The 27,693-nt window shown below is 41.2% G+C and overlaps 2 protein-coding genes across 7 annotated transcripts in view; one reads left to right on the top strand and one right to left on the bottom strand.

Moving 5' to 3' along the window:
- LOC129157530 (zinc finger protein 420) overlaps positions 1-27,693 on the bottom strand; it is a 281,855-nt gene that overhangs the window by 59,744 nt on the left and 194,418 nt on the right. Inside the window, exons 1-3 of one of the 6 annotated variants that reach the window (XM_070547484.1) lie at positions 6,886-7,382; positions 6,311-6,423; positions 5,911-6,025 (exon numbers count right to left, since the gene is read on the bottom strand). The exons of 1 other annotated variant lie outside the window; for it this stretch is intronic. In XM_070547484.1, coding sequence (XP_070403585.1) covers positions 5,911-5,920 — 10 coding nt within the window. In that variant the 5' untranslated portion in view covers positions 5,921-6,025; positions 6,311-6,423; positions 6,886-7,382. 4 more of the 6 variants (XM_070547490.1, XM_070547486.1, XM_054736760.2 and 1 more) reach the window with 4 other exon arrangements.
- LOC107374604 (oocyte zinc finger protein XlCOF6) overlaps positions 9,439-27,693 on the top strand; it is a 51,251-nt gene continuing 32,996 nt past the window's right edge. Inside the window, 1 exon segment of the mRNA XM_070547527.1 lies at positions 9,439-10,089. Coding sequence (XP_070403628.1) covers positions 10,080-10,089 — 10 coding nt within the window. The 5' untranslated portion in view covers positions 9,439-10,079.

Here is a 27,693-nt window from a genome sequence, read left to right as displayed (position 1 = left end):
AGTAAGCTTCAGTCTCACTCGGTTCATTGAACCTTTTTATCTCATCTTTGAAAGTCAGAACCAGGGTAGCAGGATGAATCAGGCCACCTGTCTCACCTGAGCCTTCTTCAGCTTACTCCTTATTTCCCAGAAGAATTTCTTCTCTGGCACGCTCTTTATAATCTCCTCCTTTGTTGTAAGCCTCCGCAGCCGCACCATCATCGCTTTTCCTACTGCGTCCCTCCTAAGTCCAATCCAGTGCGCCATTTCTACTTCTGGCTCCCGCATAAGTTTTCCTCTGAACAATTCTTTAAACAGCGTGTCCATATAAGTAGTCAGGTTAAATTTTCCAATGTCACCAGATAATCCGAACACACGAAGGTTGTATTTGCGGCTCTGCATTTCAAGCCGCTCCGTCCTCTCTCTCAGCTCGGCGTTGGATTTGTTCAGCGTTGCATTCTCCAACTCCAACTTTGACATCCGACTGTCCAGTTTAGGTAAAATCTCCTCCACATCACCCAGTCTTCTCACACAAGTAGAAATATCATCCATAATCGCGTTCAGGTTATTAACCACAATGCTGATCTCTTCCTTTATGACAGAGCGTATCAACTCAGATATTTCTTTCCTGTCACCATGCGCACCTGCCATTTCTCCCTGTCCTACGTACTGAGGCTCGTCGTTGTTGTTTTTGTTTTGTTTGGATTGTTGTTTCACCTTCTTGGGGGCATAGTACTGCCAACTGTCACCATTTATCTCAGTTCAGCACCACAATATCGATAAATTTGTCAGAGCTTGGCGTTCACCTGTGCTCACCCGTGGCTCATGGGCGTGGCAACCAATGTAAGCAAGTTCAGAGAGCAAACAGGTTGTTGAAGGTAGGATATGGCTATGTAAACATCAAAAGGAAGCAGAAAAGGAAAGACAATGGAAAATGTTTAAAGGGAGGAAAACAGAGACCAAAATGGAAAATAGAAGAAAAAAAAAGAAAGGCAAAAGCACAGGAGCACTGACAGGAACAAGAAAGCAGAGCAATTATTGAAGGTGCTCAAAAGGAGAGAAAGAGAGGAAAACGAGGAGGACTAATAAAAAGTGAAAATAACTCGTGTCAGAAGAGGGGAGAGTTTCACAAATCCAGTTAAAGATAAGATTGTCGAAAATTTAGTGTAAGGGGCCCTAGGGTTGTCACGGTAACCGGTATAGCGGTAAACCCCGGTAAAAAAGTTGACAATAAAAATAACCGTCCAGTTTTTAAAAAACTATATTATCTCGGTGGGTTTACCGTGGCCGCGGTTTCGGCGCGATGACCCTTACCAGCCACCGTCGCTTCAGCTGAAGTTCCCGCGGCGCGCACACGCACTTTTTAGTTTGCAACGGCACCAAAACTTTGAAGCTGAAATAATGGCCGAAGGAGGAGACGGCAGCGCCCAGGACATCCATCCGCCCTCAAAGAAGACTAAATCGGAAGTATGGGCATATTTGGGATTTCTGAAAAATGCTGAGGGACAGTTAAGAGAAGACGGCTATCCCGTTTGCAGAACGTGCAGGAAACAAGTGTCTGCAAAAGGCAGCAACACTTCGAATCTAATGGCACATCTGTGTGACGATCACCCACGTCTCTACAGCCAGTGCAAGGTAAGTTAACATTAGCATTTTAGCTTAAATGCATGACGTGAGGACTTTTGGTTGAGGGAGAATGCAACGAGTCACTATATACTGCAGCCGCAGCGCCCTCTGCCAGCATTTAAACCGTGTCACGGACACCCTGTTGCTGAATGAAGCATCTTATTTGTTGATGATGAAGAGAAATATACAATTAGTTCCTTGTCATTGATTTGTTTACTTATTCAATGCCATTTATACTTGAACATTTGGATTTGATTACATAGTGTAGTAGTTATTTTAGTAATTTGTTTAAAGTGGCTATTTGTTTTAAATACATATTTTTTAAGGTTGACTTGTACAGTGCTCAAGTCAAGTGTGGACTGGAGTTTTAGATTTTCATTTTGATAATGAAGAAAACAAGTATATGAGAAAACAAGTGGTGTTTCTTTGATTTGTTTACATATTGTTTATGTTTTGAATGTTTGGATTTGTATAATTTAAACCTGCACTGACTACTGTAACATGTTCCAGAAAAATAAGCTATTTGTTCCTTTACTTGTGAAAAGTTGCACTTTTGCTAAGGCTTTGTGTTATTTTAGGTTTAATAAACACTGTTAAACATTTTCAAAACTATTTCAGTTTGTGTAGAACAGGACTATCAATGCTTTCTGAACATATGCAACACCGTTTAAAAAATACCGCGATAATACCGAAAACCGTGATAATTTTGGTCACAATAACCGTGAGGTTAAATTTTCATACCGTGACAACCCTAAGGGGCCCCATGTCTGTGTTCGCCTTGGGCCCCCAGATTGCTCAATCTGCCACTGTCTGTCAGCATTCATTCTGGACAGTTTTACTTATTTTATGCTTCTTTGTGAGAAATGTCCTCATGTCCCCATGTCTGTGGAGGGATCAGACAAGGACACTGCTTATTATGGGATAGTAATGGCACTGACTCCTCCTCCAGCTTCCACAAGCCTGTAGTTTCACTTTGGTTCATTTGGTCTTTTATTTTCTAACTATGTTGACAACCAGGTCAGTCACGTCCACCATGCGTGCAGCAGAGTAACCAGGAAAACGTGGAACGGACTTCAGCACACGGAGTCTTTTCTAATGAATCAAGTGGAATGGATTTCTTTGAAACAATTGAAAGCAAAAGGTGTGTGTGTGGCAGGAGGGGGGGTCCAAATGCATCTTTTTTTTTTTAAAGTGGAGGGGGCATTCCCTTCTGACATAATGGTTGCGACAACTATGAACCACCTCCACTCAGTCAGCCAATTCAGTAGTTTGCTCGTAGTTTAACTCTTGATCCAAACGTTGGACCGTTTCTGCCTCTAACAATGGTTTCCGTCGTTGCTGGTTTCTCTTTTTTCCACCACAGCACCGAGATCACCACGTATTGCTCCAGTAAAATGTGTTCAGACTGTGGAGTGCACGTTTAACGAAGCTTCGAATCAGTAAAAAAATGAATCGAGGAACTTAATGTATCGAACCATTTGATGATTCGTTTCAGCCCTACTTCTTTTCAACACTTCAACAACTCTTTAACTGTCATTGGCATGTTTTTACTGTGTGGGCGTCAGAACGAGCCCCTGCACCGTGAGAACAAACATCCCAGCTCTAAAGCCGATCTTCATCCGTGTATGTCACACGTCACGTGATCAGCAAGCAGAAAGTCCATGTGTTAGGAGATCGTTTTGGGACGCTGCTGTAAAAAATGTGAGGCGAGAACAGAAAAGCTTCTGCTGCTGACCACAATTCAACAACGGCTTATGAAAGAATGGATAACGCTCACAGCGCGCCAATTCTTCCTGTAAGAGGTGAGTCTTCACTATGTTTCGGAAGTTTTGGCGTTGACATCATCCTAGAGCAGGGATTCCCTAAGTGTGGTGCCCCTGGGGGTGCGCGAGGGTGGGCCTAAGAAAAAGTAAGTGGGCCCAATAAATGCAATTGAAAACAAGTATATTTTGCTTGTGTGTGTGTGTATGTCCTCCGCATGTGCCCTAGCTTCATAATAATAATGCGCTCCGAGCTTCAGCACTCTGGCCTGCGCATGCTGTTAATAGCAAGATATGTTCCGTATTTGATCATTTTTATCGGTGTTGGAGAAATCTGAAGGTGATGAGTCATTCTGGCAGATTGTAATTAACACCCTGTCTCATGCAGGTGTTCTGACGTTGTAAACCTCACACACAGAACATTGTGGATGTAACAAAATAAATTAAGAAATGATTCTCATCTGAGCATTTTAGCATTATTATATTATTATATTAGCACACTGACTGTGGGACAGCATTCTAAACGTGTCAGGCTATTAACAGCGCGCTGAAGATCTGAAGTTCAGAGTGCGTCTGTCAGAGGTCAGACGCGTTCCAGCTGAACCACGGCTCACGGGTGTACATGTGAGCACATCTGGGCTGGGCAGAAGTAATTTTACAACATTGGTTTGAATAGCGCCAATAACGAGACGCGGTGACTGGAGCGGCTCATGGAGCTGTGCCGCGCGCACACACACACACACAGATTCAATAAGCACACGCTGCGTGGCGTTGCGCTGTGCCGCGCCGTCAGACTGAAGGCAGAAATGAGCGCTGCCTCCTCCGTGATAAAAAAACTTGAGAGGTTTTACAACAACATTTTTCATTCAAGGTCAAATTAAGATATTAGCTTCTAATTTGGGATGACGTATTAAAATCGAGCCAGTGACTCCTCATGAACCTGACCACAACTCATGTTACTGCAGCATTTGTTATTCCAGTCCGCGTGACAGCGGATCGCAGATTCAGTCACACCATAAAACAGCAATAAGTCAGTCTGAGGCAAAAGTGAACCTCATGGCTATAGCTTTTCCATCTTTTTCCCTATAGACATTTGATTACGCACAAGTAGGTGACCAGTTCAGGTTTACGCAGAGCAGAAGGAAGGAGAGAGCTCTGGCCACAGGTTAAATGTTCCTACTTTAAGAAAACCGATAAACTGCATTGTTGATAGGGCTGCACGATATATCGAAAAATTATCGTCATCGCGATAACAGGACGTGCGATAGGCCCATCGCAAAGCACGTCAAAAACGGCGATAAATGTTTGGTTCAAACATTTCCATCCGTGTCACACATCAGTTTTTTGTAAACCAGCTCTGTTTTTTAGTCGGAAGTATTATTTGACCAATCGAATGTAGTCCTTCTGATATGCGGCCAATCAGATGGTTCCGTTCACGTAATACGCCCGCCCCCTACATAGACCCTTTTGGAAAGCAACACCCGAACAGAGTTTGCGGTGCTGTTCCCTTGTTCGTCATGCTGGCTCAGAGCAACGAACGCACTTTGTGCTGATGTTTCTGGATTCAGCGCTGCTTTCAAACGTGAACGTGACTCCGCTCGGAAAAAACAGTAAAAAAGCTGACAAACGCTGGCAGCGAAGGGCTTTTCTGATCAGGAAACAGCTGGCAATGAGTGAGTTAAACAAAAAGAAAAATCTAATTTGTGTTGCACATCCATAAAACAATATCCATGTTTAGACTTCTGTGTTCGCAAATCAGTCAGTGAATCATACCTTAATCAGTCAAATGCACAAACCACGGCCCATCGTCATTTAAAGGACTAATGATGGGCGAATCGAAAAACAGCCCAACCATAGTGTGGGCTACAGGAGCTGCAAAACTTACTCTGAACTGCTTGGCGCTAAACAGTCGAATGTTTTTACACACTGGGCCTTTAAGCTCTAAACCACAGCGACATGCTGAAGCAACAGCAGCCATACGTGCTGTCAGCGCCGCTGCCGTCGTGTCTGCAGCATGCTGTCTCCCCAACTGTGATTGGTCAAATGATGATGCGTGAATGACGCTACAACAAAGGTAGGTTGTGAACCAGATGAAAACCTCTCCTGTCTCTGATTCTCGTAGTGACTGAAACCCGACAGAAGACCAAATAGTTACCACAGCTTAATCTCACCGCTCCCCATGGGGATGGGTCAAATGCAGGACATAACTTCACCAGTGTGTGACGATGACTTTGGGACTTTAACTCCCCTCAAAACAAAAAATTCTTTGGATCAATACGAGTCACATGACCACTATACTCGGCTTCAAAAAACATTCATTAGAGAGATCTAATCACTCTAAAACTTCAAGGTTATACAACAGTGTGTGAATGAGTGAATGACGGGTTGTGATGTAAGAAGCTTTTTTTTGGGGGGGTTAGAACCCCAGTAGTGCTAAACATATACAGATAATTATTTTAAAGATTGAGCCTCATTCTCATAATTTAACTGTAATGTCCCTCCATAGACTGACAATATATTAATTCATTCATTCATCCACCAGTACCTGTGTCCATGCTGTCAAGGTCCACAGCTTAATCTCACCGCTCCCCATGGGGATGGGTCAAATGCAGGACATAACCTCACCAGTGTGTGACGATGACTTTGGGACTTTTGGGACCCTCAAAACAAAAAATTATTTGGATCAATACGAGTCACATGACCACTATACTCGGCTTCAAATATGACTCATTACAGAGATCTAATCACTCTAAAACTTCAAGGTTATACAATAGTGTGTGAATGAATGAAAGACTGGTTGTGATGTAAAAAGCTTTGGGGGGTTTTAGAGCCCCAGTAGTGCTAAACATATACAGATCATTATTTTAAAGATTGAACCTCATTCTCATAATTTCACTGTAATGACCCACCATAGACTGACAATATATTCATTCATCTACCAGTACCTGTGTCCATGCTGTCCAGGTCCAGGTGGTGAAGAACACACGATGAAGCAGTCCCAGCTGATGGATGATCCTGAAGTGGTAGCAGGTTTTCTTTAGCCGTGTTTAGTTAACAGCTGCAATAGAAACAAAGCAGGAGAGCTGATTAAGATGCTGCTTCAGAACAACGCAGGAGATTAAAGATCCAACGCTTTGGTTCTGATCAGCTGAGGACAGATCCAGTCTGGAAAAGAGGACCTTCGGTCACCAGAGTTCACGGAGTAGAGCTAACCGCTTTTTCCTCCAGAGTCACATTCAGATTCGGGGCTTTTCCGTCGGAGAGTGAGCAGGATGGATCAGAGAGCGAGCAGCGATCCTGCATCATGACCAACTCAGATGAGCGAGTCTGATAGAGGGAACCTCTTCAATCTGATGAAAGCAGCTAAACGAGCGCGTTTCTCAGAGAGGCCAAAGGAACAGCAGCAGATCCAGAGGGCAGGAAGTCTAGAGAAAAGCTTTTCTGACCCACGACCTGATTCTGGAGCTCCGATTGTCACGAAGAGCGCAGAATATCTTCTCTGGTTCTGGAAAGAACTCACCAAGTTGTTGAGGAGGAGAAGAAAGTTTCCACAGCCTGGTGAGAAGATTTCTGCTGCAGCAGCAGTTAGTCGCTCTAGCTGATCAACTCTCCCAGAGACTGAAGTGAAGACATTTTTACTGCAGAGCTCCAAATTTTCTCCTCACACACGAGAACAACAACAAGCTAGCTCTGCTAGCAGCTTCCGGTTTCTGCTTTTTCCGGTGTGTGTGTGTGTGTGTGTGTGTGTGTGTGTGTGTGTGTGTGTGTGTGTGTGTGTGGCAAAGTTTATGAGGACACACACAGCAAATTAATAAAATAATGTGGTTCAGAGTCTCCAAAACCAACACGGGATTTCTGCATTCTTGAGAAGTTCCTCGGATTTATATGTGAACACTACACGCCCGTACCAGCCCAAACTGACGCCATCCAGTCCGACCAAATGCTGACTGTGCCGACGCTAATGTGTAAGTGCCCAAAAAATACATCAGTTGGTAATTCACATAATGTGTTCCCTACAGATGTTCAACATGTGGTGCTGGTTAAAGAAGAAGCTCCTGAAGAACAGAGTGCTGGTGACATTCAGCAGGACCCAGAACACCTCCACATAAAGGAGAACAGGAGGAGCTCTGGACACTCCCTTATTGGTTGTTTCCACTTTTTGTTTTGTTTTTATTTTCAAAACATTTGAACAGCCCTTATTGGCTATGGTCTTCCGTCACTAATGGCGCTTACACATTAGGGTCAGTACAGTCGAGAGGCGATGGTGTCAGTTCGGTCTCATACGAACATGGTAGCGTTCACATGTAGTTTCAAAGTGGACAAACATTTATCAATAAGGCATCAATAAACAATCACACGAGAGTCCACACAGTTCAGAAGCATTTTGCCTGTAAACTCTGTGGACAAAGATTTTGCCAAAAGACAACTTTAAACCGACACATGAGTGTCCACACAGGGCTCAATGAACTATTTAACTACACAACTACCAAAATTATCATTGTAGTATCTAGATCCTAGATAGTATTGCAACCCTGATTGTTGTCCTGTACCCTATCAGGGTCTCTTCCAGACCATGAGCCACCTCTCCCTGTCCTGCAAGCTCCGTATTGTGGCCACTCAGCTGTAAATGTTTCCATCAAGAGGTGGCTCAGTATTGTTCCACAATGATGAGCTGCTGACCTAAGGTTTCACTTTTGGAGTGTTGCTGAAAAGTATAGAATACCATTTAACGCTTAATCCGCCTAGCCTGCTGGTGGTGGTCAGAGGGATCGGTGGCATCAGTGTAAAGCACTTACACTCTGCTTCTCCTCCATCTTCACTGGCTGCCAGTCAACTTCAGGGTTCATTTAAAGATCCTGGTTCTGGTCTTTAGGGCCTTACAAGGACAAAGCACCATCACACATTGGTGATCTTCTCAGTCCCTACACCCCCAGCAGGTTCCTGAGGTCCAGTGACCAAAGCCTACTGGTTGTGCAGCACCAGGCTAAAGACCAAAGAGGACAGATCATCTGCTGCTGTGGCCTCCAGACTCTGGACCTCTCTCCCAATGAGCCTGAGATCAGTGGACTCAGTGGTCTCCTTTAAGAAGCAGCTGAAAACTCACCTGTTCAGGCTGGCTTTGAGAACAGTCTCTCCTGCTTCCTATTGCTCTTTATTTTATTTAAGATCTGAACGAATCTTATCTATTTAAGAGCATAATAACTTGTTGTATTTCTGCCTTGCTCTCTCTTTCACACTGGAAGCTTTTATAGAAAATGGTCTGTTAATCTGTTCTATTCTGTTTTAATAAACCTTCGCTCACCTGCGTTCCAGCCTTCCTGTTTTTGATTCTCAGTGTCCATCAGCTGCAGCACCATTTTGTAAGTGGGTGATGCACAGAGTGCTCTAAATGATGAACACAACAAGCTCCTGGTAGATGGTAGTCACTGTCTTTGTGTCCAGTTATAAACCCTGTCTCCATTGTCCTACCACTAACCCATGGTGCTCTGGAGACAACCTGTCCATAAACACCTCAGAAACTGAAGACATGATTCTGGACTTGAGTGACAAACACAACAGTTACACATGTATTATATCGTTATACTGAGTATTTATTATATTATATTACATATGAGGAACATTTATTCTAAATAGAAACTAATTTTTTTACTTTTGCCCATCAGAGCTCAGTGAGTGGACAAAACAAGAGTGTCGCCCTCTGGTGGCCTCATCAAGCATTACATGAAGCTATAATAACTAAATCAGCACCTTCCCAACACTTTTTATTTGCTTCACAGAGCTCCTAAAAATAAAAGCAACAGCATCAAAAGTTTCTACCACATTCTTTATAGAAAGTAAGATTTTTTAGTTTGTTTGAAGTTCATAAAGAATAAAACTGGTCAGATTTAGATTAAAAACGTCATAAAGAAAAAAATATTTTACTTGTTTTTCGTGGCTTTTGAAGAGACCACCTACAATAATAAAAATATCATAGATGTTATGTGTGTTTTATTAGTCCAATTCTGAACACATAGATGTGTTTTCTTAAGCTCCAGCAAGTGGCGCTAGTGCACCTTTACGCTCGTCACCGACCACCAGAAGAAGCAGAAACCGAAAGTTGCTAGCAGAGCTAGCTTGCTGTTGTTCTGGTGTGTGTGGAGAAAATTTGAGGCTCTGCAGTAAAAATGTCTTTACTTCAGTCTCTGGGAAAGTTGATCAGTTAAAGCGACTAACTGCTGCTGCTGCAGAAATCTTCTCACCAGGCTGTGGAAACGTTCTTCTCCTAAGCAACTTGGTGGAGTTCTTTCCAGAACCAGAGAAGATTTTTCTCTTTCATCAGATTGAAGAGGTTCCCTCTATCAGACTCGCTCACCTGAGTTGGTCATGATGCAGGATCGCTGCTCGCTCTGATCCATCCTGCTCACACTCTCCGACGGAAAAGCCCCGAATCTGAATGTGACTCTGGAGGAAAAAGCGGTTAGCTCTACTCCGTGAACTCTGGTGACCAAAGGTCCTCTTTTCCAGACTGGATCTGTCCTCAGCTGATCAGAACCAAAGCGTTGGATCTTTAATTTCCTGCGTTGTTCTGAAGCAGCATCTTAATCAGCTCTCCTGCTTTGTTTCTATTGCAGCTGTTAGCTAAACACGGCTAAAGAAAGCCTGCTACCACTTCAGGATCATCCATCAGCTGGGACTGCTTCATCGTGTGTTCTTCACCACCTGGACCTGGACAGCATGGACACAGGTAGGGCTGCCACCTTTCAGATATGTAAATAAGCCTTAAACAAGGTTATCTTTATCAGAGCAAGACCCAAACTTAGGAGCGAGTGTATTTCTCTGAGCGTATAACATACAGCAGTGCCTGTACATGACATCATCTCTCATGTCCTCAGTGATGATATGACCAACATGTTTAACATTCTTGGTGACACTAATCACAGAGTCTGACAGATACAACTCTGGAAACTTCATTTGCTCGTCCTCCTCGGCCCGGCGAATCCTAACCACACTTTTAGCTGCATTATACACAATGTTGTGTTCTACTTCATAGTCAGAGCAGATATCTAGTAGCTGCTGTAGATCAGCGGTGCTCAGACTTAGAACCACTAAATCATCTGCATACATCAGATGATTTATGACACCACCCGCTGCACAACCAGTCCTGCTGACCTTTAACCTCACTGATAAATTATCCATGTACAGGTTTAAAGGAAGAGGGGATAGAACGCCTCCTTGTCTGACTCCATTAGTGACCTTAAATGGCTCAGAGATACTGTTACCCCATTTTATGTGTAACATTTGCTTACCATACCAATAAACCAGGATGTGTACAATGTATCTTGTAACACCTCTTTGCAGCAGCTTTACGAATAGTTGACATGTTGGGGTTGAGTTTTTTGACCCAGGACACGGAGAATCAGTCTCGGACACAGGAAATCAAAGCAAACAGGGTTGATTTAAGGAAAACTGAGGGAGGACACAATGTGTGGCGATGGTCTCGGGCTTGAGAGTTTCTGGAAATGAGTGAATTAACTGGCTGCAGACTGGTAGCGCATGTGAACGGAGAGTTGTGGCCTACTGTATTGTCGGCAGCTGAGGGCTCGAGGGGGAGGGAAGGAGTAAGATCTGAGGAGGTGGTGAGCTTGTAGGCAAGGTGGTGGCTTGAAGAGTCGAACGGGTTATTGTCCAGGACTTCAGGAAAGGTGAGCGGTGGGAGCGCAGGGCGGACGGGCAGCAGGCAGACCTGGGTTGAGGGTCAGGAACAATAATGAACAGATTATGATGAATGATGGTTGAAACAAAATAACTGAGACAATGAATGAAATGCTGGAATGAAGCACATAGAGACTGAGGAGTTCTGGTTTCTGTATTTGGTCACGATCTTGTTTAGGGCATTTATACACATGTTTGTACCACACTCAGACTCAAAGCCAAACTGATTGGCTGTGATTTTTAAGGCATCATTAATTCTGTCCAGCAGAATTCTTTCCAAGACTTTTGAGAGAGTGCTAGCCAGAGCAATGGACCTATAGGTATCCATGCTACCACCTCTCCCACCCTTGTCTTTCATTACTGGGATCAACAGAACAGCTAGCACTGAATTAGGCAAACATCTATGAGCAAGAAATTATGAAATGCATATAGCAAGGAGTGGTGCTAACTACTGCTAGCATACTTTAGGTGTTCAACAGGTATGCCAGCCAACCCAGTGGCCATAGATGAGCCTCGGTTTTGCGATGCCTCAGTCAGCAGCAGCATCAACTAACAGGGAGAGCTATGGGGATGTCCATTTTTTATATGTTGATGGTAGGGCTGGGAAATAAACCGAAAAATTATCGTTATCGAAAATTCTGACTTATATCGAAATCATTTTTCCTGTCAATAAATTTGATATTAAAAAAATGAAAAGATGTGTGTAGGTTGGCAACGTTGCCTTTAAGAAGTTGTACCACCTTGAGTCACGTAGAAATGTGACTCACCGTGATACACGTGACAGCCCCATCTAGTGGACAACTTTTGCTTTATGTGCATACCTGTAGTTATCGTCCATTTATCGTTATCGAGGTGAAATCCTCAATATATCGTGATATTGATTTTAGGCCATATCGCTCAGCCCTAGTTGATGGGTTAACTTCTAACTTCTAAAGCATTGACCCAGACCAGAAATCCATCATACAAGCAGATTATTTTGGTCTAAATGAAATTATTGTAAATACGACTGGGCTGTCAAATGATAAAATTTTTTAATCAGATTAATCAGAATGTTCAGTGGATTAATCAGGTTTATTCACTATTTGAAACCACACCTGAATCCTAACCAGTTTTTTTCTGAAATGCATACCAAAGGATAAATAACAGGATACAGATACACAATTTTCATATTATGTCTGTTTATTAACACAGCCAAATAATGGTGGTTTAAATCAAGCTGAAACATACTACACACCATAATATTTGTCTTTGCAATGTCCCACCGCTTCCTTTTTGGTATTCCTATTAACCAGGATGTACAATACAGTATTCAATAGAACTGAAAGCAATAAATGTAGTCAAAGCATAACTGTGGCCCACCACATTTTTATCATACACAATTTGAGTCATCCTTTGCGTTTTTGTGTTGAAAAAATATTTTCAGTAAAACTTTTAAGTTAAATCAAAAGAACAATATTTTACCTTTTCCTATATTCACTAATCCAGTTGCTCAAGCAAGCCTAACTACTATATCATGTTGCACTGAAACTGGTCTTCTTGTTTACACATCACCTTTCAAATCTACTGAGCTTTTTCCTCTTTCAGCCAGTTGCTGAGGGAAACTAACTTGTTCATGTTTTCCGAAAGTAAAGCTGACCTTTTCTTGTTCACAATGTGACCTGCAACTGAGAAAAGTCGTTCACAGGGAACAATGGTTGCAGGAGTGGCTAGATATTTCTGAGCTAGTGAGGTCAGCTTCTCATAGACTCCTGAGATGCCCACCACCTCAATTCAATAATACTTTATTAATCCCAGAGGGAAACTGATTGCCCCTGCCTAGGGCTGTCGCGGTTGAGGAATTCCCCCTGCGGTGATTCAGGGTGGCTTAATATTGCGGTATGCGATATTATTGCAGTCCTTTTTTTTATTGCAGTACTATCTAAACATAATGTTTACACATTTAAAAAAGGTTAAAAATTGCCGTGCCTTCTTTTATAACGCTTTACTGAATGCAGATCAAAGGGCAGTAACAACACAGATCGCAGTAACGTTCGTTTCTCCGACAGTCGGAGTCCGACTGAACTTAAAAACAACAAAATTCAGGAGAAGGTTAAACTTTTAAATGCAAATTTGGCTGCAGCATCTAACAAATAAGAAACAAGTCCCCATTTTGTTTAGTTGTTTAGAAACAAGCATAAAAAATTACATGTACCGGGCGCGCGCGCGCCGGGGGGCGGGCGCACTATCATTTCACTTTCACTTTCACACACACGAATGACGGTGATTTATAGCTCGGTCACGTCCTTGTTACATACAAGGAAAACCAGCATGTTAACCATATACGGTTTGAGAGAGGATCTGAGAGGGGTGGCAACATTTGCAGCAACACTGAAAACCCTCTCGGAGGTGCGCTCGTTGCACTTACCCCAAATTCCACTACCTCCGCTCCCCTCCGCTCCGGTCCGGCCCCGCTCGCTTCCGAACTCAACTTGCGTGCGACTCTGGCGAGCAAAGGGAATCTCTCCCGGTTGTTACTCCACCATGTCAGGGGGGTTCTTTAGGGTGGATGCATTCCACCTGCAGGTAGCGAGTGAGCTCCAGCTCGGCTCAAACTCTCTTCGGGACGGTTGCAGAAGCAGTGCTTGTCCGGGACTTCAGCAGGTCTCCGAGCGTTTATTATTTATTTATTTTTTTGCCGCTGGTGGCAGCTCTGTCTCGGCCAAGGACTCTGGCTGCGCAGCAGCTGATGTACTGAAAACCAAAGCGCTCCCACAGGAGCGAAGTAACGTTTCGTTTTGATACCAGTGCAGCCATCCTTCTCAACATGCATCATTGAGTTGAACCAAGTTCAGTAATCGCGGTGGCCCATGATGCAGCGCGGTGGGCTTCTTCATATCGCGATATTTCATTTTTGCGGTTACCGCGACAGCCCTACCCCTGCCTGAGGGGCAATTGTCTCAGTACAGACAATTCCAAGATCAGACATACATACATACATAGACACATGACAAGAATTGGCGACTGTGGTTGTTGCAAGCCAATTTGCCGGACTAGCTCCACTCTTAATTAGATATTTCAAATCTCAGATTTGGCCTGCATTCAGTGTAGTGGGCATGACATTAATTGCCAATAAACCCCCTTTACTATGTAGAGAGATAATTAGCAATCACCAAATTACCCAGGGCTTCTAATTCTCACCACTGGAAAAAATGGCCCTCCAAAAATAAGTAAAAAATTAAATAAAAACAAGATATTTTCCCTAGAAATAAGTAAAGAAATCTGCCAATGGAACAAGTACAAATTATCTTGACAAGATTTCTTGAAATAAGACAATATAATAACCCTTAAAATATCTTGAAATTAGAAGAATTGTCTCATTTTAAGCTATATTATACGTGTATTCTGAAATTGTGTGTGTCATAAGAAGTTTATGGAGCTAAAAACAAGTATTTCCTCCCCGAAAAGTAGCATTCTCTTTTAATCCTTTCATCATCACCATCCTTGTTTTAAGTGCATTTGACTTTTTTCAGTTTTAACACTGTGACACTGTTCTAGATTTAAGTTCAACATCACTTAAAACAAGATTAAGTTTGTGAAGCTATGGCACCACTGTTCTTGTTTTAAGTGTATATAACTTGTTGTTTTCAGCTCTAAATGTAATACTGTGCTTGTTTTAAGTGCAAAACCTTACTTGATATGAGATAAAAAATTGGAATTTTTAGTCAAAATTCTCCATTTCTAGTGCATTCACCATTCTATTTGTGGCAAGGTGGAGAAATAAGGGCCTGGGTGGGATTCAATCCCCAGACTCCCAGGTGAGAGTCACGCGCGCTAACCAGTCAGCCAAAGGGACATCCCCTTGGCCAAGTAGCCAGGGCACATGATCAATCGGGACACTGTGACAGAACGCTCACACTGTCACATATAGGCCAAATAGCAGTAATACTGGACTGGATTCAAGTCATTTACCTGCGGCTTGGAAAACAAATAACTTGAAAGCAAACGAACTTTAAGCCACATGAGGACTGCAAGAAATTTTCACTGCCACTTTTATTTCTGAATAATCAGCGTTTCAATTCACCTGTAAAATCAATGCATTGCACAAGTACAGCCAAAACACAAGAACTGCTTGGCACAATAAAATTGCTCAATTTTAAACTTTTTCATTAAGCACTTTTAACCTCTAAATTAAGGTTTTATGGCAACATTACATGTGACCACATTCCTCACACATTTTAACATGGTAAAATTAACATTAACGATGTAACTGGATTTTTCATCAATATCCAATATTTCACTGTGCTATCCAATAAAGCAATTCTCATAACAAACTAATTACTTATTCAGTTTACTTTTTCACTGTAGCGCTTCTGCCGAGTACACCATCTAAAGTCAATAACAACAGAAAACTTAAAAATGAATAAAAGAAATAGGCAGTATCTTCACAACAAAAATCAATCACAAAATATTTGCATGTTAGCAGATACTATGGTGAACCCTTAACACTTGGCAAACCTGGCCAAAACAGAAAGCAACATGGCCTGCATAGGAGCTTTGGAGTGAGGAACTGTTTAGTCCACATCTGATCAGACTTGTTTTACTGGCCAATAAAGGCATTCCACTCAGTTATGCTCTTTTTTTAAGAAGATGTGAGGTCTCTCTCATGAATTTTGTCCAAGAGAACCTCTGTCTGAATAACTGAAAGCAGAGTGGCTACACACTTTGGGGATGTAAGATGTAGGGTGTAATAGTATGCCATAAGATATAAAGCACCGTTTGTAACTTCGTTTTTAGGAAACGTATTGATTGGCACATATCCTACCGCTAGTAGGCAGTTGGACGGACTCACGATGAGGACTGGGCAGGAGAGAGGACGTTTCATCAAGTATCCATTAGGGTCTTCTTTGTCCTTTAACACATAACAGACATACTTTTGTAAGAACAAAGCACTTTTGTTTCAAACACAAAGATAAATTATAACAAACTTTGGATGTTATAAACTAGATAAAAAATTGTTGCTTTTATTATTCTCAATGCATTCATTGTGCATGTGTACTCTCCCTAAAAAAATTTTTAAAAACCAAGGCTATAAATAATTCACATTTGAGATGTTCAAATCTGCCACATGATGCATTCAAGTTTGTACATACTGGCCAGAGATCTAAAACTCCTGATTCCAAAATCATGTTTTAGGTATTTATGAATGCTTAGAGCATACAGTATATGAATATGAAAGATTTTGGCACTCATGAAAACTTATCAGAAGAAGCACCTTGAGTTATACATTTTCTTTCAGCACTGTTATTAAAGACTGCTCCGTTTTTGCATAGCTTACCTCAAGAACATGCACCAAAGCCTCTTTGGAGGGGCAGAGGTGGATGGGAACAAGGATGGCAGCACACGTAGAATTTCAAGAGCTTGTTCAGCTGAACAGACAAAAAGGAAAACTTATTATCCCATAACAGAGTAGAAGAAAATGTACAATGTCAAAGGTCAACAAAAAGTCAAACAATACACATATGCTTTTAAAACACATTTGGCCAGCCATGGAAACCATCGTAGATGAACGACAAGAGCAGGGGTGGACCTTTAAAGCGCCCGAGCGCCAATGGCGCTAAATTTTCTCGCCGGGCGGTAAATACTTGACGACTTACCGCCCGGGTGGCGCCCAAGCATTATTTGTCATTTACACACCGGCTTTCACCTGCATCATGGCCCCGCCCTGTAGGAAGCCGCAGTTTTCGTTTCGCGCGCGTGAACCTGCGCGCCTCTAGCCACGTACTGCACGATTCTAGTTATTGTCACGTGAACTATAAGTTCACTATTAAAGACGAAGTGGAACCACGCTAGAAACACACAAGCACGCAGGAAGATCGCGCCACCACAGGGATTGGATTTCTTGATGAAATCTCCGGCAAAACGCTTTAAAACTGGTGAGGAGAAGCGAGACAGTTCGAAACGGTATGAAGCAGAGAAGCATGTGCATAGGTGAAATGATTCTTGGAGGTTTAAAGAAGACGGGAGGTGCGGAGAATGGCCGTATTTGAGTTGAGTAGCGGCTCGCCTGGAAAACAGACGGAAGCAGCAGGGGGAGTGGCTGAAAGCCGGCGTTTAACGCCGGGGACACACCGGCCGCGGAAGCACCGAGAAGCGAATGGCTCACGAAGTCCGGCCGCTGCTCGCCGCTCCTCAGTTCAGATCAGACGCTCCCCATTCGAGGCGCGCCTCGGCTCAGCTTTTTCTTTTAATTACTTGGTGTCCTCCATTTCCTCAGCTCTCTTCCTCTACGAGACAGAGAGAGAGAGAGAGAGAGAGAGAGAGAGAGAGAGAGAGAGAGAGAGAGAGAGAGAGAGAGAGAGAGAGAGAGAGAGAGAGAGAGAGAGAGAGAGAGAGAGAGAGAGAGAGAGAGAGAGAGAGAGAGAGAGAGAACTAGTTTTTCCCTGCATGATGGATGAAGATATCGCGTTAGCATTCACACTTGTTCAATTTTCAATTTTAATTCTGGTGCCTGTTAGCAGCTGAAACACATCCTCACGTGCTTGTGGATATCATATATTGTATATGATAACATGACTGTAATAATAAGTAAAGGTTAGCAGCTGTAGCTTCAGTGTGCTCATAGGAAACGTGACAAAAGAACACAAAACACATTTCTCCTTATGGCCTATATAGTTGTCATCATCAACGTAACATGATTTACAGAATTCATGTGACCAACTAACATTTCATGTTCTACCACCGGATGTTTGGATCAAAATGTGAACCAATCAGATCTTAGATCAGGTGAGAGCCAGGCGTTTCCCATCATCCTCTATGTTTTGCAGCTGAGGGAGAGCAACTGCAGCGCCTTGCTCCAAAATCTGCGGCCGCCTTGATCTCACGAGGTTATCGTTGCCTACGTATGCATGACGTCAGAGCAAGTCGGCGTCAATTTGGACACAAATCTAACCGGCATGCACCGCTCGCCGATCACCGCTGGTCTAATCTGCGCAGAACTGGCTCATCTCGAACACAGCCAATGGCTCGAGTACAGCAAAGCGGAGTTGGTGATGTACTGCGTTGTATGCCGGAAGTATGCGACGACAAAATTGTGTTTTGTTGAGGGAACAAACAAATTCAAACTTGAATACGTTATTATGTTTGTGAATGTGTACAAAATAAAGGTTTATTACATTTAAAACGGTTCAGTTGTTATTTTGACTCGTTTTGGCAGCTGACCAGCGGGGCCGGTAGATTCTTGGCGGGGCCGGTAAATATTCAGAGTTACCGGCCCGGCTGGCCGGTTGGTTTTGAAGTTAATGTCCACCCCTGCAAGAGGATACGAGGATCACTTGTTTAATTGCCCAAGTCTTGGCTGCTACTCCCATCTGAGGACTGATCTAGAATGATTGTCGAGTCACTTGAATCCATTTCTTCACTTTCACTTGGCTGCTCTAGACGGCGCTTCTTTGTAGAACTGCAAAGTAGTTAGTTTTAGTCAGTGAATCGATTAGTTGTCAACTATAAAACCAACCAACGTCTTTATTTACATATTTTACCAACCTATGGCCTGCATTTGTACAGTTCTTTATCTAGTCCTTGAGGACCTCAAAATGCTTCACACTACATTTGTACATATGTAAAAAGTGTAACAAAAGGTTTTCTTTAAATCAAAACTGATACCCCCTCATTCAGATTATGAAAAGTAGGTCCTGGTAAACTGCTATCACAAGTGAGGAAACAAGGCAGGTCACCCAGTCATGACCGCTAATTTCGAACAGCTTCTTTAATGTTTATATACAAAATGTTCAAATATGATTTCAGCTTCTCAAATGATTACATCCCAAGCTTGTTTGTCTTCTATGACAGTTAAATGAAAATCTTTAGGTTGTCTACAAAAAAAGACATTTGAGGCAAACGTTTCACAATTTTATGAAGTCTTGGAGATAAAACAGCTGATTAATTTGAAAAGTACAATAACGAATTGTTTTTGATCAAATAAATTATTAATTACAGTCTTACCTCTTTAAATGTCTTCCATCTGGAGTGTTTTTTTGAGGGGATCTCACATTTTGCAGTCTTTTGTTTAGCTGTGTGTACACGGTGACCTGTACAGATTGTTTAATACATTTTTACAACCACTACATAAATGTACAACATGAAAAACTTTGGTGAAAAACTGCATGCATTTCACTTACCCATGTATTCTTGATGCCCTGGTCCTGTAGCATGGGGTAGTACTTTACTATTCTCTTTGCCATTGCTGTGATTTCTGGTTTTGATGGGTATCTATGTGAATCTCCATCCCCTTTTGCCCTCAGGATCGCAATCATGCTAGTCATAGTGTTTCTGATGAGACGACATCTGAGCTCTTTGGACATTTTGCAGCTGCGTTCTTCACCTTTCTTTGCCAACTCAAAGAATTGTTTGCGGACTTGCTCAAGCTCAGTGTCAGTGTGCAGTACATATTCTGGAGACAATAACTTCACAACCTTTTCAGGGCTTGTGTACTTTGCAGAAGTTGTCTGTCGCATCGGTGATTCAGTAATGGAGGAGCTACATGAAGATTTTCAGTCCTCTAGGCCAGACCCCTGTAAAATAAAGAACAACAAACAACATTAAAATGCAACTTTGTTTTTGCCATCTGACACTGCCCATGATTGCCTCAAAACACCTGTAATTTTGACAGCCTGCTTTAAAATAGATGTTCCTTGATAACCATCCCATTATTCTGTTTTTTTATTTTTATTTTTAATGTTAGGCTACATCAACTTTAAAATACTTAACAGCCTACAGTACTGTAAAAGGAATGGAGATAAAAATAGTTTTAATACCTTATCTGGCGTTAAAAACAAAAATTAACAGAAAAAATACAAATGGAACACAAACATGCTGATCCCAGTTTCAATAGGTGTTGAGTTAAAGCTCCTTCACTAACCTCCAGTACACCCTGACAGGCATGGCAGACCTCTTTTCTTCGTAAAAAGTTCTCTGGGCCTGGGAATAGATCCTGCAAGTCTTCACAAGACAGGGTACCCATCATTGTCTCGCTGATGTTTGCAGCTAAGGAAGACAAACATAGCAATGCACTTCACGAAAGTGACGTCATCGATCCAGACATGGAGAAAACAAAGGGAAAATTGCTGTAAGTTCAGCAAACTTCAAATCCTTCCTTCAGGAGGAAAGAACCACCATAAATCTGGCCATGTGGTAAATAGCAACTACGCTAGGGGAGAGGAGATTATGTGGTGATGTCACATATGCTACGTGCTGATGTAGTCATGCTAATTATGAACTTTTACAAGCTGATAAATCTCAAAGTATGTGACATGACTAGCGTGGTCAAATCACCCTTCATTACTTTTCATTTAAATTAAAATACAACATATCCATCCAGGGCATAAGGCAAAACGGATTAGAAGATAGCTCTTTTATCCGTATTGACTAGATTCTTTTTTCTTTCTTTCTTCCGGGGACCGTGAGCCGACCGGAAAGGGAGGAGACTTAGGCTCCCTATGTAACAAACCTTGTCACAGACTAAAACACTGATTGCAGATACTAAAACACTAGAAAACTTAATTGGACAGAATTTTAATCAAATTTGAATAATTCATAAAGTGTGTTAGTTATTCTTAATAAGATATATGTCACAATATCTATAGTCTTAGAATTACCCCTCCCCCAAATTAAATTTTATTTATAGAATATTACTGAGATGTACCCACATCTGATGAATAAATGTGCCTGCATAGGTAACAAGGATGTTCCTAGAATCAGAGACTCACATTGAAATGTAATGTCAAAATTAACTTAAAACTGTAGAGCATATTATTCGTAAAATACATTAATACATTTACACACTTCCGTGGTTATATAACATGTAAAAAAATAAGTCAACTGAATCAGTTCAGACGTAAAATTGGCATACATTACCTCTTAAAATTGACAATGCGACTTCGTCCAGTTCTTCCATACTGTTGGCTTACTTAGCTTTCCTATTAGCTCTTCTAGCATTAGCTCGCCTCGTGCTGACTCTGTTTAGCTGAAATATTACACAAAACGAAGACACAGAACGTTTAAACATTCGAAAGAAGTGTAATGTAAAAAATGAATTAGCACCATGATATGCATTTTAACTTACTTTCAATGAAACACGGGTGGAGATAACTCTTGTAGAGGAAAAGAAAGTGGAGCGTTCATCAGCAGCGTCAACTATGTCATTTACGTAACCTACGACAGTCTCTCTCTGTATTTCCCTTTTCTTTTCTTTGGCCCAAGAAATCTTAAAATAAAGATTGGCTTGTTTTTGATAAAAACTGCCTCCAGGCATTGTAAACTAACGTTAATTATTCTAGACATATAGAACTTCGTGTAATTTATTATACAGTATGTGTTTCACAAAATATTTACGACAATTTAGCAGGGTCCTGTAACCATGGTAATGACTTTATTACGGCAGCCACTACAGAAGTCCGACGCTACCGACTTGAAACGGCACACGTGCTATCGCTACCTTCTGACATGATTTGGCGTTGCTTAATATGCTGTGTTTTTGTAGCTTTGTCTCTGAGGCAACTTTTGAGTCACATTAATACTATGCACAGCCGCAGCCTTGGCTTCCACGTTGTGTGTGGAATTGACTGTCCGAGTGAGTACAGGGTGTATAACTCCTTCTACTATCACGTAAAGCGTACACATGCACACCACCTTCTCCCAGTGGAAGCGGATGAAGAGGAAAGATCAACTCGCAATGACATACCTGGAGCTGGTGAAATGACAGCTACAACCGACCAAGCTGGCTCCTGTTCGTCAGTAACCAGTGAGCCATCAAGCATCGCCAGACACACAGTAAGTTATTTCTGCAGTCAACTGAGCGGCATAAGCTGTAACACATTTAATATCAACTACAGGTCCGGGGGCCACATGCGGCCCACCTGACCTTTCCAACTAATATTACTTAATCAGGAATAGAGAAAATGCATCTTCTACTTTTTTCTATATTTCCTATATCAAAACAAACTAAACAATGTAAAAGTAAAAAATATTTACCAGGTTGGTAGGCAGAGCCATCTAAAGGAATGATGTGGCTTGGGTTCGTAAAGGAAATATGAACATAAACACTGACAAATACAAAAAATAATCAACAGAAATTTGGAATGAAAATTAATATATATTAAATATTAATATGTTGAGATGCAATAATAATTTTAAAATATTTTAGAAGAGCATCTGGCCCTCACAGCATCTGCAGGAATAAAACTGGCCCTTCAGCAGATCTAGTTACTGATGTAAAATAATGTTAGCATTCATTGTGTCTGATCCTAGCACAACCCATAAACGTGTTTGTTTTTGATAGATGCATGTTTTAATTTTATTTTAGCAGTGATGAGACTCATTAGGAATGGGAATTTAGTAATTTAATTAACAAATCAAACATTTCTAGCAGCTATCTGATTATGTTTGAATGCTTGTGGACGGTGAACAATGGCATTACTTCCTTTTATTGTCCTTTTATGTAGCTTTTTTTTCTCATTACCTCCTGAGGTTATGTTTGGTATCATTTATCTGACTGCAAAATAACCCAAAAGTTTGACATATTTAAAATTGTCAGGAAATGTAAGAAATGGGCCAATAAAAAAGTAAGTAAACATTTTGGGATGATCAGAAAATCAAAATAGTACTTAGGTAATTGGTGTATGTGTGCACTCTGTGAGTGCTTTGCTAGTCTTAGTAATCTATTCTCGTGTCCTGTTTTGTTATTTTATTTGTACTTTACATACTCAAATTCAAGGCCTTTTTGACATAATTCTAACGAGCTTGCCAAGCCAATTACTACAATGCTACAATGTTTATCTCCTGTTTTAATATTTTTGTTATTGATCTGTTTCAGGGTGAATTTCAAGAGGATGAAGATGGTCACATAAATATTGACATTTCTAAACATGCAACTTCATTTCTTATTCAAGCCAAGGAAACCCATCAACTGACACAGGTAATTCATGCCATTATATTTTTCAGTGGTTTGTTATTTTTTAATAGTGATATTAAAACGTATTTAACTGATAAATAACTTTAGCACTGTTCAGACAGCGTGAATAGCATAATACACACAACAAACTTTCAGTTGGCATTTTCCACTTGTGATTTGATTAATCAAAACACTATAATGACGTTGAAACAAGTTGTTAAAGCTGCATAAGACAATATGATTATTATTCAGTTAGACTTTTTTGAATAAATTGTTTATTTTGACCACTGCATCTCATTTGAATAATTAAATTGAAGGGTTTCTTTAGAAAAGTGCATCTCAGTGTCTATGCTGACTGTGTTTTTATATAAATTCTATAATATAGTATTTTCCTTTTTGCTTTTTCCTCCTACACAGAGAGCTGTTAACCACATCATCAGCGGAGTCCAACAATATCAGGCCGTTTTATTGGAGCACCTAAAACAACAAATGTGTGACATGATTGATAGACATTCTGGGAATCTGGATCAACTAAAGAGTGATGCAATGGGGGTATTTGACCAGTTTGTTGACCCTTTCACTCAAATAGCTTCCACCCATTTGCAGGACAAGGCTATCAAAGAACTGTTTAAACCAGTTGAACCAGAGGTTATTGTTGCAAAACAAACAGTATGTTATGTGAAACGTGGAGTGTCCAGAGCTCTTACCATTAAGGACCATTGTTTTTATTATATACCGTTGGTGAAAAGTTTGGAACAGCTTCTATCACATCCAAGAACTCTTGCAATGATTGACGAGAGCCCAAAGCCATGCAAGGATGGCTTTTTTCATGATTTCATTGATGGAGACATTTTTAAGTCGCACCCACTGTTTATGAAAATCCCCACAGCATTGCAGTTGACTTTATATACAGATGAAATTGAGCTGTGCAATCCTTTAGGATCCCGGACAAACAAAAACAAGTTGTTATTGATTTATTACACCTTAGGTAACATCAACCCTAAGTACAAATCAAGACTCCCTGCTATTCGCCTGCTTGCCATGGTAAAATCAAAAGATCTTTCCCACTGTGGTAGTGATAAAATTTTTGAGAGGATTAACCATTAATTGATTGAGCTGTATGAAGGTGTCCAAGTTGTCACCGCAAGTGGTGAGAGGAGAATTCATGGGGCACTCATGCCTGTGTGTGGAGACACACTAGCTCAACATGAAGTGGCTGGGTTTAAGGAAGGAGTGGGGTTTGCCTACAGTAAATGCAGGCATTGTGAATGCCACTTTGAAGACATGCAGAAACAATTTGATGAAGACTTTTTTATTAAAAGGACCATGGCCAGTCATAACAAGCAATGTGATGACATTGAAAAGGCAACTACTGACTTTGTAAAAGACAATTTAAAAGTAACATATGGTATAAACAGGAGAAGCAAATTAACAGAATTTCCACACTTTGACATAATCAATCAGACCCCACAAGACATGCATGCTATTCTCGAAGGTGTTGCTCCATATGAAATCAAATGTGTTTTGAAGACTCTTGTGCCCTCAGGGCAAGTTAAATTAGATTTTTTTAACAGTGCAATTATTTGTTTTCCTTATCCTCCTGTAGATGTCAGAGATAAGCCTTGCCCCATATCTGTCACTGCACTATCAAATGACAATAGATTGAAACAATCAGCAGGGCAGATGCTGGTTTTGTTAAAGATCCTGCCATTTCTTATTGACAAAATTGGAGAAAATCCTTACACACAAATGCTTCTTGAGATGTTATAGAGATGATCAAAATTCTTTTTTCACCTATTATTGCTGTCTCAACTCTCTCCAGGCTGAAACTTTTATTAGAGCAGCATTTAAAAAAATTCAAAAAACTGTTTCCAGATGAAAATATTATACCTAAGCAGCATTATTTACTGCATATTCCTTCTCAGATTAAGGCACTTGGTCCTACAGTGAGACATATGTGCATGCGCTTTGAGTCAAAGCATTGTTTCTTCAAGCAGTGGGCTCTGAAAAGTAGTTTTAAGAATATTTGTAAATCCCTTGTGAAGCACAACCAACTTTATGAATGTAGTCAGAATGTGCACAACAAACATCCAATTTTCTCAAGTGACGTTCTCATGGGTCCAGCCTCTGAGGTGAAAAATATTCACTACGTAGAAGGAAAGATTAAAGACTTCGTAGGGCAAGTTGAACAGGTAGTTTCTGTACCATGGATTATGCTACATGGAAATAAGCATACTTGTGGAAAGTCTTTGGTTATTTTTGATGTCATCAATGACATGCCAGAGTTTGCACTAGTTAAAAACATTTATATTGTAAATGCCTCCGTGTATTGTTTTGAATGCCAACCTCTCTACAGTTGAGTGGAATAATCATTATTTAGCTTACGAGGTAGAAGTTCCCTGTCTAGCTCAGGCAAATATTTTTGTAGATGCTGGAAATCTTGTTGATTATACACCATATTATTATGTAAACTTTAACAACACCAAGTACATTCCAGTAAAGCATGACCTCACAGACGTGCTCAAACATCATTCTTGTATCTTATAATGTTTATAAGCACTAAATGAATTTATTTATTTATTGCAAATGATTGTTTACGTCTGGTGTGATTTGGTGCTGGCCAAATCATACAACAGAGAAGGAAACTTAGTTTCAGCTTTTCCCTCTTTTTCAGTGTCACTTTAAAATGTAAGAGCAGAATAAAGATTTGATGTCCAAGTTTAAGTTCTTTTCTTGAAACAAGATAATTAATCTTTCCCAAATACCACAGTAGCCAAAAAACTTCATGAAATGTCAAAAAATCTGGTTTCTTGTGAGATATGACTCAAAACAATATGTTTTTAAGACTTTTTTGCTTAACAAGATATCCTAGATGTATTGTCTAAAAATAAGTCCCTTTATCTCAAAGAAATGTAACTCTTTAGGCACTTGTGTCTTATTTTAAGTATGATTAGATATTTTTACTCGAAATTAGACAAATGCATTTGACAAGATTTTGAGTTAATCAGCGCCTCACCTTTCTCGTAGATTACCGACAGAGGAGACTAGGGATGTAAGAAAATATCGATATGGCAATATATCATGATATTGTTTCCTGCAATATTATATCGATATTCAAAAGCCGTGTATCGACATTTGGGAAGATTCACATGCAAACATTTGTGTATTTTCATTTCCTTTGGTGCAATTCAAACGCCGACTTCTAGTTGGCAGCAGTGTGCAGTGGGTTTTGTTTCCACTATTGAAATGTAAATCTCTTTATTATGGTTCAGATACATCACGACAAACATGTTAAGTATCAGTTTGGACAGTTTATTGAAATTTCCTACAATAGATTCAGTCTAAAAAAATCGCTACTATTGTCTGGCTGAATATATTGTGATATATTGTATCGTCTCCCCCGTATCGTGATGCGTATTGTATTGCCAGAATTTCACCAATACACATCCCTAGAGGAGACCCCCAGAACGTTGATCCGTTTCAAGTTCCTTGCAGTGAGAAATGAATTTTATTCCCCAAACAGGTAAAAAGATGAAAATCTCGTTGCAGCGGGTCACACAGACAAGATCAAAAACTCTCTTCCCCAAATCCACTCCCCACACAGCTCATCTGCCCTCCTTTTTATTTACTCTCTCCCCCCTCCCCTTTCAGTCAGTTCCTTTTGTCCTCTTCAGACCTCCTGTGTTTGGAGCTCAACGTCTGGTCACGTGTTTCCTCTTCTCCTTGGGATTACGTCACCTCCTCTGTGATTGGCATTGGCCGCCTTCCTCTTCCTCTTCTCAGCGCCTCCTACAGGCTTCTCTCTTCTCCTTTGGGATTATGTCCATTCCTCCATCAGATTGTTGGGAGGGGGGGACAGTAAATCTTCAGGTGATGTCATCGCATTGTTCTCTGCTTCTCTGCAATCTGCGTTCCTCTTTAGGGTCAGCCCTCCCGTCTCTCCTTGGCCTCTGGTGACCTTAGCCCAACGTTGCCCCTCCTTCTACTCCTCTTCTTCCTCTCTCGGCCTTGGGGAGGAACAGTAAATATTGTCCTTCATGCTAGTTAGTGGGCTTACCGATTTTAAGAGTACATGATTTGTTTTTATAACTATTAGCTGGTGCACCTGGACTTTCTCCAGGATAAGCCTCCTTGCCTCCTCCACTTCTCTGGAGGTCAAAAGGTTACCACAGAACCGTGAGACTGAGGCCTAGTCCACACGTAGCCGTTTTTTTTAAATGAATATCCGCCCCTCCAAAAGCTTGCATCCACACCACCTCGTTAAAAAAAAACTGTCCACATGTACACGGATAAATACGTTGTTAAGGACATGCCAGACCTGTAGGCGGCAGTACTTCCCCCGTTCTTAACCTCGTCCTTCGTCTGTGGTCTTCCGCAAGGAGCAGTAATTCCGCTTGCAAAAACAAACAAGCAAAAAGCGCTTGGACAATTGATAAAGCGAGCGCAGCTCTGAGGGCATCCATGCTGTCGGCTAGTGTAAACACAGGTCGCACATGTGATGTCAGCATTTTTTTGTCGCGGAAAGTGACGTTGCGGACCTTAAAACTCCGGTTTTATCTGTCCACACGCAGACACCCAAAACGGAGAAAACGCAGATCTTCACTTTGGCCGGAGTTTTTAAAAAGATCCATTTTCGTGTGAAAAAACTCAGTTTTCGTGTGGATGACAGGCCAAAACGTAGAAAAATATCTACGTTTTGGCAGATCCCCG

The sequence above is a fragment of the Nothobranchius furzeri genome, chromosome 2 (assembly GCF_043380555.1).
Source record: "Nothobranchius furzeri strain GRZ-AD chromosome 2, NfurGRZ-RIMD1, whole genome shotgun sequence".
NCBI classification, from domain to species: Eukaryota; Metazoa; Chordata; class Actinopteri; order Cyprinodontiformes; family Nothobranchiidae; genus Nothobranchius; species Nothobranchius furzeri.
The sequence above is the reverse complement of the archived record's forward strand: the minus strand, read 5'-3'. Positions and strand labels throughout refer to the sequence as shown.